General features: G+C 45.4%; 2 protein-coding genes across 2 annotated transcripts; one reads left to right on the forward strand and one right to left on the reverse strand.

The window, feature by feature from the left end:
- The first annotated feature begins 1,680 nt into the window (after positions 1-1,680).
- Positions 1,681-3,360, forward strand: IL17A (interleukin 17A). Its single transcript, XM_041426190.1, has 3 exons — positions 1,681-1,707; positions 2,201-2,445; positions 3,123-3,360. The coding sequence occupies exons 1-3, from the start codon at positions 1,681-1,683 to the stop codon at positions 3,358-3,360; spliced, it is 510 nt and encodes a 169-aa protein (XP_041282124.1).
- An 8,759-nt stretch (positions 3,361-12,119) lies between these two features.
- On the reverse strand, positions 12,120-14,527 carry LOC121347471 (interleukin-17F-like). Its single transcript, XM_041426141.1, has 3 exons — positions 14,504-14,527; positions 13,395-13,615; positions 12,120-12,357 (listed from the first exon to the last, which is right to left on the reverse strand). The coding sequence occupies exons 1-3, from the start codon at positions 14,525-14,527 to the stop codon at positions 12,120-12,122; spliced, it is 483 nt and encodes a 160-aa protein (XP_041282075.1).
- Between the last annotated feature and the right edge of the window lie 4,213 nt (positions 14,528-18,740).

The following is an 18,740-nucleotide window of genomic DNA, read 5'->3' on the forward strand; positions in this document are numbered from 1 at the left end:
GCATCAGCCATGTTCAAACGCTAAACTATTCACCTTTCAGCTACTTAGGTAACCCAAACCACTGACGCATTTAAGGTAGAAAATTTAGGGTCAGGCTGCTTGAACCTGACCTTCCGCTGCCTTGTAGGCTTTCAAAAACGTATTTCGCTTCTAAAAGTGGCAATTTTAACTGACCCACTTTGAAAGGATATTTCAGTAAATTGCATTAGAGAAAACCCCTTCTGAGGGGACCGTTTCCTTTAACCTGCACACCTCTAACTTGAAGAGGGAAACTGAAATATACATTTAATTTCTGAAACATCAGCATCTTTTAAACAAGCAGATGTAGGTCACGGGTATCCCAGAACCCGCAAACTAAATTCTACCCTTATTTGCATCCTCCTTTGGATGGCACAAGGTGAGCAAAATTTGGACTTAGATACAAATATTAAGCAAATATAAAAAAAAATCTGTACCTTCTCCACATCATTTTTATTTTACAAAAACCACTAGAATTAGACCTGGGAAATGTTCTGATCAGCAGCTCAAGGCTGTTACACTGAGAGTCACTTCATGGGGCACATCTGAGCTACTCAAAACCCACAGTCAGAGCAAAATGATGGGAGTGTTTCCTAAAAAAAGAAATATCAGAGAATAAACTTGATGTTATAGAATCCTAGAATCATAGAATGGTTTGGGTTGGAAGGGACCTTAAATATAATCCAGTTCCACTTCCTGCCATGGGCAGGGACACCTTCCTCTATCCCAGGTGCTCCCAGCCCTGTCCAGCCTGGCCTTGGATACTTCCAGGGATCCAGGGGCAGCCACAGCTCTGGGTTACCAGTGTCTTGTGTCATTTTGCATCTCTCAGCCTTCACAAAGTTTCTCTGGAACCCCTCTCTCCTCTGCCTAACTTAGGAACTGGAAGTTTAACTATATCCATCACACTTCCCAAACTCCTTTCCTAAGGAACAAAGCACTGCCTCACAGCATGAGAGAAGGAAAATGAAAGCAAAACGCAAAGGTGGCAAGCTTGAAACAAAGTTCACTCCTTTTTTTTTTTTTTCCTATGTGGAGAGTGACTGACTTTTGGGAGCTCACTATCACCAAGCATTCTGATCAACACTGAGATATCACACCTGAGCTTTAACCGTGAATAGCCCAGTTCAGAGGAGACCTGAGCTTGAGCAGGGACATTGCTCCTCAGACATCAAGAAAAATTGCAGCCCATGGGAAGAATATGAGAGCAATTTGGGGGTGGCCAGCTGCCCAACACCTGCCCAATCTGTGGTGAAAAGACATCAGACCAACCAAGGAGTGAACAGATCCAAACCTGTGCCAGCGACATTTGGGTTTGATCCCTGCGGCATCCCAATTTAAAATCGAATACTTTGCACCCACAAATTTGCAATGTTTGTGGTTTTGTCACCATTTGAGTGACATGGCTGAAGGAATGACATCATCTACAGATCTAAGATATATCCTGTATTCCACCTGTGTTAATGGAACCTATATGCATACACTTCTTAATTTAGGTTATGGTCAGAAACCACAGCTAAGGTTGGGGGAAAAAACACCTACTCCAAATTATTTAGCACAGCCCAAAAACCCTTATAAAAGGTCCAGCAGCAGATGTGCCCAGACACCTTCAGCTCAGCGAGCCCAGGACAAGCATCAGAACCAATAAGAGAAGGAATTAAGATGTCTCCAACTTTTTGTGCTTCTCTGGTAAGAACTTGAATTCTGAGTTTATTTTCCCCCAGTTTGACAGAGATGTATTTAAATCATGATAGATGGAATAGGGATCTGCAACCACCTTTAAAATGCTTGTTTAGATCATTAATAATTAAAAAACTAAAATGTGAGAATGGGGCAGCAATGAGACTGTACATCAGTGACATGGAGCTCCCACAGCTATTCTGAGACAAGAAATACATTGAAAACTCAACCTTAGAGTGTCTTTCTTTTTATTATACCATTTCTGCTATCTTCTGTATTGTATAATTTTCTATGATTTAACATTACAACCAGAATACAACTGAGTGTATATATAACTGTCAGCACTGTGAGAATCAGTTAACGAGAACAAAAGTGGATGTGACATGTGGCACATTTCTCCATAATTACTCCAACCTGCAGTAGGGGCTTTAACCACCAGTTAGGCTGACTGTGGATGAATTTCACACCTGTCTTGTGTCCTAAATGTACCAATTCTTTCCAGCTCAAACCCCTGCTCCTAGTGCTGCTGGCTGTGCTGTCAGCCAGCAGTCCTGCCCTGGGGAAGGTGATCAAGCCTGGGCTCAAGCCAGAGAATCTCTTCAAGCAAGCATCTGCTGGATGCCTGACCCAAAAAGACTCAAAATTCCCCCAAACTGTCAGAGTCAACCTCAGCATCAGCAGCACAAACCAGGACACCAAAACCAGTCCAGATGTCAGCAGCCGCTCTCTGGCCCCGTGGGATTACAGGTATGATCCCTGTCCCTATGGCCTGGAAAAACTCTGGATGCCCTGGCCAAGACAAAAGCTTTCATGCCTATTTTCAGTGCTTTACAGTTGAGAGATTTTGGAAATATGAGGCTATCCACGTCTGTATAATCTTCTTTGAAAGAGAGCCAGTACAGAAAGCAGCACAAAAAAACCCACATGGCATAGGCAATATACAGAAGGCAAAGAAAACTATTTTTATAATTTAATAATTAACTTGTATACTGAGGCAAGCTTTATCTTCTAAAGCTTTCTTTATGTAAAACATCGTTAAAAAACACCTCAGAGGGTTAATAATGCACCAGATTCAATGGTGGTTTAACATCAACTTTTCACGTTTTGGGTAGGAACTGAAGATATTTGGGGCCTGTTAGTTGGAGTAACACATTGGAAAGCTCAAATAATTTGTGATAAGTCTTTCAAAGTCAGTGCCAGCTCAAAGAAAGTCCTTTGCAAAGGGAGTTGCATGCAGCCATACATCTAAAACTATCCAGCATTTAGTTACTTACATTTTATTTCGGAAAAACCTGCGGTCTTGGAGAATCTGCTGCCCCTCCATAGGCAATACACCCCTGGATGCACAGGCTCCCAAGCAGGGAGCCCGGAGTCACCCAGACTATCCTGCCTTTGGATTCATTCTCTTTCCTGCCAACCCCCAGGATCGACGAGGACCACAACCGCTTCCCGCGGCTGATCGCGGACGCCGAGTGCCGCCACACGCGGTGCGTGACTCCAGAGGGGCAGCTGGACCACAGCCTCAACTCCGTGCCCATCACGCAGGAGATCCTGGTCCTGCGCAGGGAGCAGAGGGGCTGCCAGCAGTCCTACAGGCTGGAGAAGAAAAAAATCACCGTGGGCTGCACGTGTGTCACCCCCTTGGTCCAGCACCAGGCCTGAAGGGAGATGGAGATGCAAGAGTGAGGAGCCGCAGAGAATTTCCTCGCATGGAAGGGGCTTCCAAAAAGCTGAATCAAGCCATAGAATTTGTCAGGGATACATCAGAATATATTGAAAATTAGGTGTCTCGGGTAAAAAATAATGTTTCCCCCCAAAATCTTGCACTCCACAAATTCAGAATCCAGACACCTTCATGTGCCAGGCTGAAAAGCAATGGGAATTCTACCCAACCTTAGTTTACACTTTGAAATGTCTATTTATGTAAATCTATTTATGCTGGTGGAAAACATGATAATAATGTATTATCCTAATATATATATTATTTTAAGTATTAAGGTAATGTTTATTTATCTTTGTGTAATAAAAAAATCAGTGAAAATCTCTTTGGTATCCTCCTTTCTTTCTAAAGAAGTGTTCCTGACAAGGCAAGAAATCACTCTATCACGACCATGAAAGAGATTTACATTATGTTAAAGCTTCAAATTCACTTGATAACATCTACCTCTGCTGCAGTAGAATATAAAGCCCATGTGGAAAAAAAAATAGGAAAACACCATTTCACCAATAGAGGAACTAAGATACCTGGAGGAAAATTATTTATAAAGTGGTATCAAAGAGACCAAAGACAAGCAAAAAAAGAAATTTCTACTGGGTAATTACCCCGTTATCCACCTAATTATCCAATTGGAAAAGGATTTTTAAAGATGGGCTCAACACAACACTTTGAATACTTATTTGGGAGGAAAGAAACTCCCTCCCCTAAAACAGCGAGTGCATTTCCACTGCTGAGCTCTAACACCACTCCAAAATCACCTATGAATCTCAGCCCAACCCATTTCAGCCCATTTTCCGTGGAGCAGAGACACCGCCTGGGTACACCAAGGGAAGCTCACGAGAGTCAGGTGGGTGACTGAAGCAATTAATCACATCTGGCCGATTGCAATCGTGATTTTTCTCTGTGTTCACGTCCTTCCAACACGTTTTCAGCACTTCAAAAGTGGAGCACCCTGACGCAGCACTTCATCCGGGTGGCGCTTGCGTGGGTGGGTGTCTGGCACAGCAGGTGGGTTTATTTAAAGCACACTTGGGTTAAAAGTGCCCCGGTGAACGTGTTCCGTGGTTCAGAGGGCAAGGCTGGCTGGTGAAGATGCGGGTGTTTTGTTTGCTGCTGTCTCAGGGAGGTGTGGCCCTGCTGAGGCACTGGCAAATGCAACAGCAAGTGCAGAACTTGTAGAGGCACAGAGCTCAGCGCTGAGTCTCTAATGAGAGGGAAGGTCCTCTCATGTAGGAATGTGCCCTCTGTTGACAGAGTGACAAAACTATCCTTTGTCCCCCTAAAGAGGAAAGAAGCCCAGAAGCTTCTCTCATTGATTAGGTGAAAAGCCACCTCATAGGACCCAAGAGACTTCACCTCAAACTTAAAGGTACCTAATTGGACAGAAACCAAAAAGTCCCGCCTGGACAATTTAGTAGAAAACGAAGAGAACAAAGAAACTAATCGCTTTTGTGAGATGTTTTACTTGCACCTGGTTCAGTTTTTTCTATTTGTTACTTTGCCTTTTGTTAAACCTTTTTGTTTCCAACACTGCAGCAGAAGCCATCCTGCTTATTTTTATGCCTCCAAAGGTAGCTGAGCTATCTTGGGTGTGTTATAAGCCTCCGAGAGCTTATTAGACCTGGCTCAAGGAGGCTAATATAACACTCTCAGGTGAAAGCATCTTCTCCAGATCCAGGTGTGATAATCCCAAATTTCACTACTGGGAATTACTCCCTCCATCTGTTCCACTGAGCCCAAATCCTCCCTAAAGTACTCCAGGTGGGTCAGCCCCTGTAACCTAAACCCACAGCACAGCCACACCATTCCCTGACCTGGCAGATAAACACTGGGCCAAGGAAACATTGATTAACTCAGGCTGACCACAGTACTTGCAATCACAGCAATGAACTCCTGTCCACACCTTCAGTTACCTTCAAACACTGATATAACTTTGCCTAAACAGAGGAATCTAGAAGTGCATGTGATCCTAACTTAGCTAGTTTCTGACCATATCTCCAGTTATTCTTCCTTAAGATCTCCTGCAGGTCCTGAAGTTTAACCCAGCTGACCATGCAAGTATTAAGCAAGAATGGACTTAAAAAAAAAAAAAAAAAAAAAAAAAAAAAAAAGCATCAAGGAACATTGGAACATTCATCCTTCAAGGTTTTCAAAGATTTATATAAATATCAATCCAGGAAGATTGAAACAGTACTGACTTCCTTGTCATTTAGATAATCTTTTAATGTCCTACCACTCCAAGATATCTTGTCATTTAGATAATCTTTTAATGTCCTACCACTCCAAGAAGGAATTTTGTCAAATTGTCTGCAATCAGCCCAAGTAACTTCCAACAGTTAAAATCACAGAAAGTCCAACCCTTTCTTCCCTGGAAGTCATGTGCCACTACTGGAGCTGACACATGTGTAGTGGGCACTGGAAAATGCTGAGAAAGTTATGCTGAGGTGGAAAAACTCAGAATCAGGTCAGAAAGAGATGACACAGCTGGAGCATGGAAAAGCCAACAGCTTTCTGTTGACAGACTTCACAGATCAGTGTCATCATCATGGAGCGGTTTGGGTTGGAAGCACCTTAAAGGTCATTTAGTTCCAACCCCCTGCCATGGGCAGGGACACCTTCCACTACCCCAGGCTGCTCCAAGCCCCATCCAACCTGGCCTTAGTGAAGACACACTCCCTTGCAAAAATCCACCATGATTTTTGTTGAACCATTTACCAATCCAGCTAAATCTAAGCCTTAGGACAGAACCATTTTTATTTATTTGGAGAACTCTGTTCTTACACCTACAGGCTGCTTGGGTGCTCTACATGCTCCTGCAGAAGCATTTAATAGGTTAATTAATAAGCTGGATTTATAGGGCCAAAGACCGTTTTCTTTCCTACTGCAAGTTCTCTCCTAACTCCTGGCACCATGAGCTAAGAGATTTTCCTTCCTGATTTCCTTACTTTCTGTGTTCAGTTAGAAAGGTGCAGAATAATCCCAAACCAATGCATCCTGGCAAGAGTGACCTCATCAGTGTCCTTATTCTTCTACACTCAATAATGATCACAATGAGAGTGGAGCTCCTCTTTCACCCATGCACAGCTCCTATCAGTTTGAGTTTCAACAGGTAAAGATTGTTCCTCCTTGTTTTCAAGAGTTTCAGTGCAAATTTCTGCTCATTTGATGCTCTTAAATGATATTGTCATTGGAGGGAGGGGAGCGGAATTACTGCAAAACCCTCTCCAGCATAAAAGTTTCCAGTCCAGCACTGCTCCCCATCTCGGTTTCATGTCAGTTTGCAAAACCTGAGCAGCAGTGTTTTGGCAACCTGTGAGTAAAACCCACCAGAAGGAGAAGTTTGAAACTGGATTTTTGCAGATAATCATGCTCATCATTGCTACTTATCAAAGCAATTTGGATGGAAAGCAGATGCTTCTAAAAGATGCTGCAGATTCAGCTGTAATGAGGGCCAAGAACACAAGTTTCAGACGTCTGAAATAAAAAGCCACCCTGAAAAATTTTATGGTCAAGTTAGAGAGGAGATAAACCATCTCTATTCATTTACCAGAACTGGGAACCTTGATCATGATACACATATACTGTGCTTACTAAGAATGCAGACAAACAGAAACATGATGGTTTGTACTGATTTTACTCACTCATGGAAAGCTGTGCCCAGAAAACAGCATTTTTTCAGTCTATGAGCCCCAAAGAGCATCAAACGTATTTTTAATCTTTTTTTGAAGCTATACAAAAAGGTAGAAAAGCTGAGCCACTTTTCTGAAGGAAGAATAAATAAGCAGTTACACCAAAAACAAGAAGGGATTTCTCTGAAGAGCTGAGGACGTGAACCTGCTGCTCTTATCTAGCCCTGGAAGTATGGGGAATAATTAGAAAATATGAAAAATGTCTTTAATCCCAGAATATCCTGAGTTGGAAGGGACTCAGGAGGACCACTGAAGTCCAGTTCCTGGAACTTCTCTTCGTGAGCAGGAAAGGCAGAAAGTGTAGTTTGTGTCTGGTGCTGAGCCTGCCTGGCATCTTCTCAGCTCCTGACAGCCAGCACCAGCCCATCCCATCCCCACCAACACCTCTGGCTCTGCTGGATTGGTACCAGACAATCACAGACATTTTAAGCAGGTTTGGGATTTCTTTTGTCATTGCCTTGCAACAGTACTGTAGAAAATGCAGAATCAGCCCACTCATTCTTCTTGAGCACGAGGTTAAAAATAATATGAAAGAAGGAAAAGGGAGAAGGAGATGGAGACAAAAGAAGGTTGTGGCATTATAGAATGGTTTGGGTTGGAAAAGACATTAAAGATTATCTCATTCCATCCTCCTGCCATGGGCAGAGACACCTTCCACTATCTCAGGTTGCTCCAAGCCCCATCCAAAGTGGCCTGGACACTTCCAGGGATGGAACAGCCACAGCTTCTCTCTGCCACTGCCTCACCACTCTCAGAGGGAAGGTCAAGGAAAGTCTCCTGTTTTGGATGTGATGGTGACATGGGATCAGGTTTCTGGTCTGGTCTCTTGGGCCATCTCCAGAACCTGCAGCTGATACAGAAACTCATCCTATCATCTGTACCTATCATGTTGGCACCGACCCACAGATCCCCACAGGACTGACCAGAAAATCACTCTTCCAGAGAATTTCTGGACTGATCAGAAAATTGCTCATTGCCTTAAAATTTTGCCTGTAATGTCGAACTCCCAATAAACCATGTCAGCTTTCCAGCCATTAAACCTCTGCCTCACCAAACAGATAATTATTGGGTTTTTTCCAGCCTTTTAACTTGCAACCTTTGCATTCTTTACATATTTAATTTTGTAACCCTTTCCAAAGCAGTGACTTTTGTGGAACAGGTTCTCGTGACCTGCAGTCCCTTTGAACACTCCCAGGAGCACCTGCTTGTGGTCAGGGGTGCAAAGAGGCCCTGAGACATTTCCTGGTCAACACATCCACAGGTCACAGCACAGGTCTGGGAGGAGGCATCTACCTGTGCTGGGTCACTGTACTGTCCTCTACCCAACATCCCACAGGAGGATCCTGCCACACCAGGATCAGCTGCCAGAACACACAGCCAAGGGGAGCCGTGAGCAAAAAACAAAGGTAGGACATTAGGAAAAGGAAATCAGAAGAGAAAATGAATAGGAAAGGCCACGAGGCTCAGATACCAACCTGTGACTGGAGGCTGCTTAGCCCAGCAGGTTGCAAGAATTCACTGGCACTGCTGCTACACCTCCAGCTGTGCTTCTCCTCCTGATAAAACAGCCCAGCCTCTGGAGGATGCTCCAAGCCCCACTGCACAGCCAGAGATGCCCAGCTGGGCACCCAGGGCCACTGCTGCAAAGGGAACAAACCAAGCAAAGCCTTTAGCAAAGGCTGTGAAGTGCACTTGCTCTCGGTGCTGATATGACTGTGCTGTTTATAAGAAGCATAAATTTGTGTGCAGTGTTTGCTGATTCATAGAAGACAGGGTGGTTTATGTTGGAAGGGAGCTTAAAGATCATCTAGTTCTGACCCTCAAATTAATAGATTGCTGGCAGCAAAAACCAGCACCCAAAAAATAACCAGGCTTGTATTTACAAGCTGCTGCACTCTAAGAATGATGCCATTAGGAGGACTATGTACAAGACATGCCTCCCTGAGTGGTGTGTGGTTTGCAGTTGAAAGCTCTGCCTGCAAAACCTCATGACCCACAGGTGAGACTTCCTTAATTAGCCATCTGTGTATTTTCCTAATTAGCTACTTCATTATCCATCCAGTTAGGACCACTCTTAGGGCAAGCTGGGGCGTGCTCAGGAGCATCAGCACAGGACGTTGCCACGAACCCAATGTCAAAGTAATGATGACTGAGAGGAGAGATGCAGGGTAGTTTTCTCCCTGAAAAACAAGCGAGGGCAGGCCCACAAGGCAGGTTTGTGGAGAGAAGTAGGTCAGGAGTAAGAAGCAGGTTGCGATTTCCTGGTCAGCGGTTACTGAGCGAGGAGAGCAGGAGACGCCGCCCTGGGCTGGCTCTGCACCACAAGAAGAGCTCAGCGGTCATAACGAAAACAGCTGCTGCCACAAACGGGGGCAGATGCTCCTGACTGAATGACAAGGGCACCCACGGATGGCTGGAGTGGCTCCCGGTGACCCACGGGGCACAGAACACACCCCACTCAACAAAGAGCACCAGAGGACGTGAGAGCCTGCAGGAGGGATGCAGGAATTCAGGCAGCTCTTCAAAACGCAGTTTATTGTATCCAAGATGTTACAACTGTCCAGGGTCGTGGTGACAGAGCCTGCACCTACAGCTGTCAGCTCCAGCGGCAGGCAAGCCTGAAGACCTTTTAATTTTGGTTACAAGGCATTATATACTTTTCTTTGCTGAGCATCTTAATACAGTAGAACCAATCTATGCCTCCACTTTTACCTATAGCCTATAATAACTACTGTAATTACTGTATCCATGTTACTATTCTCCAATCACTAAAAGTTAGCACATTACAGTTTAAGCTAGAATTTGCTTTTCAGTTTTCTTCCAGTGGAAAATTCTGAGACCTTTTTTCTACTTGCAACATTGGCAGTCTTGTTTGCCTGGTAAAAACATCTGCTGTTTGTGGTGGGTTTATCCTTTGCTCTAAGCCATAAAACCCCCTTCTAACTAACATACCCTTTGTCTTCTTAGTTATCCAGTAAGACTGGCTCAGCAATTCTTTTCTTCTATATCAAAACTTGCTTTCATTTCTATTCCTTCTTCAGATTCTACATTCAAAAAAAAAAAAAAAAATCTTTCTGCCAAGCATACATGTCTGTTAAACTTTCTTGTCAAACTTTCATCCATCCCAACAAGAAGAGACTTCATAGAATCGTAGAATCACAGAATTGTGGAATGTTTTGGGTTGGAAGAGAACTCAAAGACCATCCCATTCCATCCCCTGCCACCTTCTGCTATCCCAGGTGGCCCAAAGCCCTGCCCAACCTGGCCTTGATTCCTTTGGACCCAGCAGCTCACCTGGCCCAGCCTGGGGAGGAAACCCAGGGTCTACCTGCACCAGGTGGGTCTGATTTAAAGTGGTTTCTGTGCAGTCAAAATGAAATGCTAGAATGCTTGCGTGGGTTTGTCCTGATTCAAATGTAAAAGGAAATGCAGAATTAAAACCCCCCTGCAGCAGAAACCATAGCAGAGGTCTGAGAGCCTGGCTCAGCTCTGGATGAAAGAGGAGCAATGTTAAAAAAAAAAAAAAAAAAAAAAAAAAGCAATATTGCAGTAATTTGATAAAATAGTAGATAGTAAAAGGATCATGGAATATCCTGAGGGACACAAGGATCACCCAGTCCAGCTCCTGAGCAGTGAGCTGTTCCAGGCTGTGTTCCTTGTGTAGCTCAGGGAGGGAAAGGGCAATTCCTCATTTCCTAAGGCAGGACACCTCAGCCCAGCAGGAAACCACACCCTGCAGGTATAGCTGCTAGTTCCTTGATGTGAGGGATCCTCATCCACCACTTTAATCCCAGCACCTGTGAATTACCTGGCTGGGAAGCAGTGAGATGAAGCCATCCCTCATCTCCCTGCCTTCCTGCCCAGCCAATCATTCAGCTGTGGGAGGAGAGGGTTGTTTACAGGGATGAAAGCTTGCCTGGAGGAGGATAGGACAGACCTTTCCCAGCTCTAATGAGCCATCCCAAATTCTGGCTGCAGCCCTGGAATGTGACATCTCCTGTCTCTTTTCCCACCATCCCTAGAGACCATCCCAGAGGTCTAAAAAACCTCATTCCATTGCCACCAGTGCCTGTAGAACCTCCCTTCACTGCTTTCAGCCTCTTCTTTGTGTCTTTTAGTCTACTTAGGCTGCAAGTTCTCTTCTGTTCCCTCTACTCATCTCACTGCAGAGGAAAATACCTGATCTGTGACGAAATCTCTCAGTGCTACTGCAGCACAAACCCATTCTCTGTTTCTGTTGTCATTCTGAACTACCATGAAAAACCATTTTTTAATATAAAATATGATTTTTATTCAGCAGATAAGTTATTGAATAAATACAGATTAAATTTATCAAATATTTTTATACTCTGAGCACACACAGAGCCATAAATACAGCCATAAATAGAAGACATAAATAGAAATATAGATATCTGTTGGTTCTTTGTCATTTTAGCACTCAACAAGTGGAATCAATTACCTCCCAAAATGTTTTGCAATAAATCAATTGCAGCACTGACATAAACCCAGACTGTGGTGACAACCAGGCCCGGTGGCAGCAATGTCTGACTGACACCAGTAATACCCCAGTGATAGGGATGGCCAGAGAAGGGAAATGGGATAGGGATGAAGAAGGGATGGAGAAGGTGCAGGATGAGGAATTTTTTGTGGCAGTGCTGGTGGGTATGTATTCAGTTAGGTGAATTTACTGCCAAGGATAATTTGGAAACTATAATTAGTTTAGTTCACCAAACTGATAAAAAACAAATTTTTAAAAAGCACTGCTCTCCCCTCTCACTGCTTGAGCCCACAAACAAAACTCTTCCTCCCCTCCACCACCAGCTACCCATGATCCCCATCCTGAAACCCATAAATGAACAACAGCAAGAATCACGACTTTCAGGAGATAATTTCTAAGATTTGGAAGGGATGTGTTGAGCTCCTGGAGTGCGCGGCGGGCAGCTGTGGGATTCCACCAGAGGGATTTTTATGGGAACCCCTTCCTCTTCCCAAGGCTGCCTGGCGTGCTGGCTGTGCTAGGACTGGTGCTGGACGACGGGCGTGACGCAGGTGCAGCCCACGGTGATGATCCTCTTCTCCAGGCGGTAGGAGGGCGCGCAGCCGCGCTGCTCCCGCCGCAGCACCAGGATCTCCTGCTGGATGGGCACCGAGTTGAGGCCGTGGTCCTCCTGCCCCAGGGGGCTCACGCAGCCCGACAGGCGGCACCGGGCGTCGGCGATCATCCGCGGGAAGCGGTTGGGATCCTCGTCCAGCCTGGCAACGGGGACACAAAACTGATTTAAGCGCTTGGACGTCTTCTTGTTTATGTCTCCGTCATCCTATTCAACCTGTGCTTCCTCATTGTGAGACACAAAGATTTCCTTATCCTCAACGGTTTCACAATGATTTCCTGGAAATGGAATCAGCACTGGAGGGTAATGCTGCTGCACCATTCTTTAGGAGCTGATGAATGGGGTGGAGCTGGGTTAAATAATACAGAGCTCACAACTGGCCTATTCATTTTTGTTTGGTTTTAATTTCAGTATTTGGATGTTTCTTTATGTTAGGAAAATGTGAAATGTCAGTGTAGTCACATTATGCTTTTCCTAGATGAATAATTAATTTCATTATTATTTCAACCCCATGCAGCACTATGAGCTTGGGGCAGAGGGGTTAGGAAGCTGCTCAGAGGAGCTGGGGAAGGGTCTGGAGCACAAAAAGCAACTGAGGGAGCTGGGAAATGGCTCAGCCTGGAGAAAAGGAGGCTCAGGGGGGACCTTCTGGCTCTGCACAGCTCCCTGACAGGGGGGGACAGCCAGGGGGATCAGGCTCTGCTCCCATGGAACAAGGGACAAGAGGAAACAGCCTCAAGTTGCTCCAGGGGAGGTTTAGATTGAATATTAAGAAAAATTTCTTCCCTGAAAGGGTTGTTAAGGCCTGGCACTGCTGCCCAGGGAGGTGGTGGAATCACTATCCCTGGAGGGCTTTAAAAGCCATGTGGATGTGGCTCTTGGGGACACAGGTCACTGGTGGCCTTGGCAGTGCAGGGGAATGGCTGGACTCAAAGACTTCAGAGGGCTTTTCCAGCCTCAATGATTCTGTGATGGATGAAGACTGACAAGATGATTAGAAACCATTCCAGTGATAGCCCCTTGCACAGCAAACAGTTTCTCTTGAAGAAACCTCAGCCAACATCAGAGCCATATTCATGGGACTCTGGGCATAGCCTGAGAATGAACCACAGCCACCACAAAAAAATAATTTGTGGTGTGGCACAGCCCTCACAATTTAGAGAACAACTGAACAGTTACCTGTAATCCCAAGGAGCCAGAGACCGGTTCCTGACATCTTGGACCATCCCAAAGGCATGATCTGAGTTGCTGATCCGAATGTCAACATTCACTGTTGTGGGGAATTTGGGATCCTTTTGGTTCAGGCAGCCTTCCCTCAGCCTTGCAGAGGCACCAGCCTTTCTGTGGGGTGAGCTCCTCACAGTGAGGGCTAAAACCAGCACCAAAACCAGTGATCTGAACTGGGAGAGAGAAAGGTGTCATTAGTCCTGCCCTGTCAGGAAAGAGAGCACAAAGAACTAAGTCTTGGCTAGACTGGACAATCTTCATACTTATATTTGTGTGAAATGGGCCAAGATGAGCAAGTAACAAAACGATGTTAATAAAACTCATCATAACTGATGCTACACTGTGATTTAAATTCTGGTTCATAGTTGATTCTGCACCAGGAAGAGCATCTGTCCAACAAGCTATGAAGATCCTACTCTGCGGTCACAGAGCACCATCTTTTCACCTAAAAATTGGGTAAAGACTCAGCTGACCCCTGTGCCTAAGCTTAAGACCTTGCCCAGCCATGGCTTTCTCAGGCCAGTAAAAACTGGCCACCCACAGCCATCTGCTGGAAATAGCCCTTTTCCCAAGAGAATCTGGGATTCTTGGGCCATTTCCAATAGGCAGAGTTTTAGTAAATAATAGAATCATGGAATATCCTAAATGGAAAGGGAACCACAAAGATCATGAAGTCCAGTTCCTAAAAAGAAGACAAAATAAATGCCGGGCTTTTAAGAAAATCACAGGAGCTGACAGTGCTGCAAAAGCTACCCAGGTTGAAATTCAAATGCATAGGTATCCACCGTGAAATTTCAGCAGTTTTGATGACATGTTGTCTGCAAAAAGGACTCTGCCAATCCCACATCAGCAGTGATGATGAGCGAGAGATAAATAATTCATGGATAGTCCACCACACCTTAATCACTCAATCACCAAGCAGCTGCATCAGACACACCCAGCATCCCAACCAGCTCCCAGCAAGACTAAAAGGGTTTTCTGCACAAATCAGGAGATCTGCACCCTGCTTTCTCTCTTGCAGCAAATACATCTTATCCTTTATTTCAGATATAAGTACTTACCCCAGCAGAGCTGCTGAAAGCCATGGTAACCTCCCTGCTGGGTGTTAGGGCAACAGGACAAGAGAATTCTTCTTCTCTGAGACCCTTTCAACCCTGCTTGTGTCTCAAAGCCAGTTGTGCTCTCCATTTTATAGCAAAGCTGAGGCACTGCCACCCTTTCCATTGCAGCACTGCTGACTTACCTGGTCTGAGGTTAGGAGCTGATATTGCAATTTTTAGCCCACTTCCTCCCATCTACCTCCAAAAAAGGGAAGGGCAAATACTTTTACCAGCATCCCAAATTAGCCAATAGCATTTATTTAGGCAGATCAAGAGATAAGGAAAGAAAAAAAAACCCGACAAACTGTTTAGGCAGGTGTTTTTTGGTGTTTTTTTTTTTCACTCCTTTCCACCACCCTCTTTCTAATAATAGTTTTTTCACCACAAACTCAGGTGGATGCACTTCCACGTGCCTCAAACAAGCCACACAGCAGAGATCAGCGAGCTGCAAAGTCAGACACCCAACAGGGACTTCAAAATGAGGGCAGGACGTGGAACCTCACCATTTAACCTCCCTTCAACTGCAAAATCCACACCCACTTTGTCTTAGGGATCCCTGTATCCTGCAGGGACTGGGCAGGGGAAGAATAAGTGCCATGGGGAATTTCTTCAGGGGAAATCCCAGGAGTTGGGATGCCTTCCCTGCTGTGGTGACACATTGTGGAGAATTCTGAACACTCATAAACGCTCTTTTAGGGCCCTGGCCACCTTCACCAGGAGCTCCATCCCGGCTCAGCTTTGACCTCCCTGCTGGAGCTGTGCCCTTGGAATATTGGTCTCTTGTCCCTTCTCTGGCCCTGTAAACTGGGTGCACCTTGGAGCAGCATTTCTGCTGGATGGGCTCCTTGGACATACATGGTGGTGAATGCTGGAGCATGAGAGGCCCAGACTTATGGAATAACCTGGAGCTAGTCCACCTTGATATCCATAGCACTCCCACACACACTGCTTCTTACTGATCCACCTTTATCCTTTCCTTTGCCCACTTTGCTCCTGCTCCTGTACATCCCATAAATCTTGTACAATCCCAAAACACTCTAATAAGTCCCATGGCCCTGTAGCCAGCAAGGTGGTGTGAGGAAAGCCTCTCCTGGCTTGTCTGGTGGGACTCATTCATGTGGGATATGGTGGGACTTGGGTTGACCATCATCCTTGAACAGTTCTGAAAGAGCTGGGTCAGGAGCTTCTGCTCCTGATCCTTTGTGTTCATGGAAGATTTAATCCCTCTCAATCACACAATCCTCACTTAATAATTAATAGGAGAGGCAGGCATGAAAATGGAAGGGAAAACAAAAAGGAGCAGCCACCAACTGGGAAGTTGGTGCATGTGGTGTTTCCCTGGAGCACCAGCAGATCTCTTTGGGGGCATAAGCTATTTTTATGGCAAGGAAAAGAAAAAGAAAAAGAAAAAAAAAAAAAAAAAGAAAAGGAAAAAAAAAAAAAAACCACCACATAACAACTTAATGAAGCTCATTTGTGGAGAAAAGCCCTGAGAGAAACCTTTCCCAAAGCTATGTAGCCAAGCCAGAAGCAAAGGACTAAAGTGTAGGACTTCACACAAATTCATCTTCAGTCATACAGGGAATCAAGATTCATGACATTTTCAGTCCTACCAAAAAAAAAAAAAAAAAAATACAAATTCACAGAACTTTCCAAGAAGAAGGGACTGATAGTCTCTGCTTTGTCACCCTCTCTTGAATCACAGCAGCAGAAATCTCCACTGACTGATGTTTTACATCACTGCAGGATGCTGTCATGACTTTGTGGTCTGGTTCAACTGACAGCTCAGAGCCCAGCCACTCTCCTCCTCTACATTTGTCACATTTCAGGTTACCCAGTCCACCTGAGGCAACACCAGTGCTGTGACACACGTTCCTATTCTGACTGTCCCAAATATTCACCAGCGCATCTACTGAGATGCGACATGGAGCGTGGAGGAGCAAGAGAGGGTAGAATTACCAGAAATCCACTTTTTTTAGCCCAGAAGCTGACCTCCTTTTTTTTCCCCCCCTGAATGTTCACCATGAAAGGAAAGGGCACTGCCATGAAAATGGGTTGGATTGTGCAGGAACGGGGTTGAGTGGAAATGGTTACATGTGACGAAGCAATGACGTTATCACACCAAACACCGGATTATGAATCCTCACCGCCACTTTCCACTCACTTCTTGTGTCTTCAGCAGCTTGTAACTTCAGCAGAGATTCCCTCTTTGACCCAGAATTTCCTACAATTGAACTTGAGTTGAAGTTAACTAAAAAAAATTTAATCAAAAAGAGGCCACCGAGTCATTTTAAGGGAGGAAAAATATTTTTATTCCTAGAATCACAGAATGGCTCTTGTGGGAAGGGAAATTAAAGATCACACAGTTCCACTATCCCAGGTTGCTCCAAGCCCTATCCAGCCTGGCCTTGGACACTTCCAGGGAGCCAGGGGCAGCCACAGCTTCTCTGGGCAACCTGTGCCAGGGCCTCAGCACCCTCACAGGGAAGTTTTTCCTTATAGACAGGAATATAAAGTTGTCCCAAAAAGCTTTTCTCTCTCACACATCAGGGGCTTGGAGCAGGGATGGGGGCTTGGAGGTAAAAGAGTATTTTAATTCCACTTACAAGAACTCCTCTACTCTCGAGTTCCTATAAGGAAACAGCAGTGTTTGCACTGCAGGATATGTTACACACTTCAGTTTGGGTTTCCATGGATGATTGAACCACAGAATAGTATGGGTGGGAAAGAACCTTACAGACCATCCAGTCCCACCTCCTGCCATGGGCAGGGACACCTTCCACAGCCTGCAGCAGCTAAAGGCTGAAATCACAGCCTCCAAAATCTCCAGATGACAGGGTCACATATAAATTTCAGCTGCAGCACAGGACATGGCTTGTACTTCCGCAGATTGTTCCTGCCTCTCCAGCCACCTCTGGCAGTTTTTCCCTTGCCAACAAAGAAGGGTCACATAAAAATTTCAGCTGCAGCACAGGACACGGCTTGTACTTCCAGCAGATTGCTCCTGCCTCTCCAGCCACCTCTGGCAGTTTTTCCCTTGCCAACAAAGACCCCTCTCCCAACTGCAAAGGATGTACCGAGGTGGCCACCAGCACACGGGGGATGGTAGTCACCCACAGCCTACAGGACAGGGAATTAACCAGATTTCTCTACCCTGGAGCTCCTCCTGGTGTCCTCTCACGAGAAATTCAGTATTAGCTGTTCCCCAGCTGTAAGGGCAGGGAAAACACAAAATCATGGAATTATGGAATGGGCAGGGACACCTTCAACTATCCCAGCTTGCTCCAAGGCCCATCCAACCTGGCCTTGGACACTTCCAGGGATTCAGGGGCCTCCCCACCCTCACAAGAAAAAATTTCTCCCCAGTATCCCATCTATCCCTGCCCTCTGGAAGTGAGAAGCCATTCCCCTTGTCCTGTCCCTCCATCCCTTGTCCCAAGTCCCTCTCCAGCTCTCTTGGAGTCCCTTTAGGCACTGGAAGGGGCTCTTCAGTCTCTCCAGATCTTTCTCCAGGCTGAACCATCCCAGCTCTCCCATCCCATCTCCAGAGCAGAGAATCTGTGTTTAACTTCTATCAGTTTTTGCAGTTTTGAGCCAGACCCTGCCTGAAGGTCCAAGGTTGCTCTGTACCAGCACAGTACACCCACCCAGAGATCTTTAGGTTGCAAACATGCAAAATCCCCTCCAACCATGCTGTCACGGCTGCGTTGCATGGGAGGAGCTCAAAAATCTGGCTTTTAGAGCTCACCATGCAGCTGAAGTCCTTGCACAGCAGCACAAATCTCACCTGTGTAAGTGCAGTTGTATCCTCACAAGTGGGAATCCTACATCCCCCTGAACAGCCAGTCATGGGGTGAACAGTATAGCTCACCATGCAGCTGAAGTCCTTCCATAGCAGCACAAATCTCACTGTGTAAGTGCAATTGTATCCTCACAAGTGGGAATCCTACATCCCCCTGAACAGCCAGTCATGGGGTGAACAGTATGGACATTTTTATAACCCAAATAAAGATTTATGGCACCCAGAAACAAGGGAGCTGTGCAAGTGTCTGGAGACAGGCAGTGACAACAGCAAACCTATCCAGGGGTTTCTCTGAAGCTCAAACTCACAAAGACAAAAGAAAAAGAAATTAAAGAAAAACCCAAACCTTCAGCAGCTTTGGACCACAAGCAGTCAGAACTGGTCTGATTGTGTGTT

Source organism: Onychostruthus taczanowskii, unplaced genomic scaffold (genome assembly GCF_017590055.1).
Source record: "Onychostruthus taczanowskii isolate IOZ18803 unplaced genomic scaffold, ASM1759005v1 scaffold90, whole genome shotgun sequence".
Lineage (NCBI taxonomy): Eukaryota > Metazoa > Chordata > Aves > Passeriformes > Passeridae > Onychostruthus > Onychostruthus taczanowskii.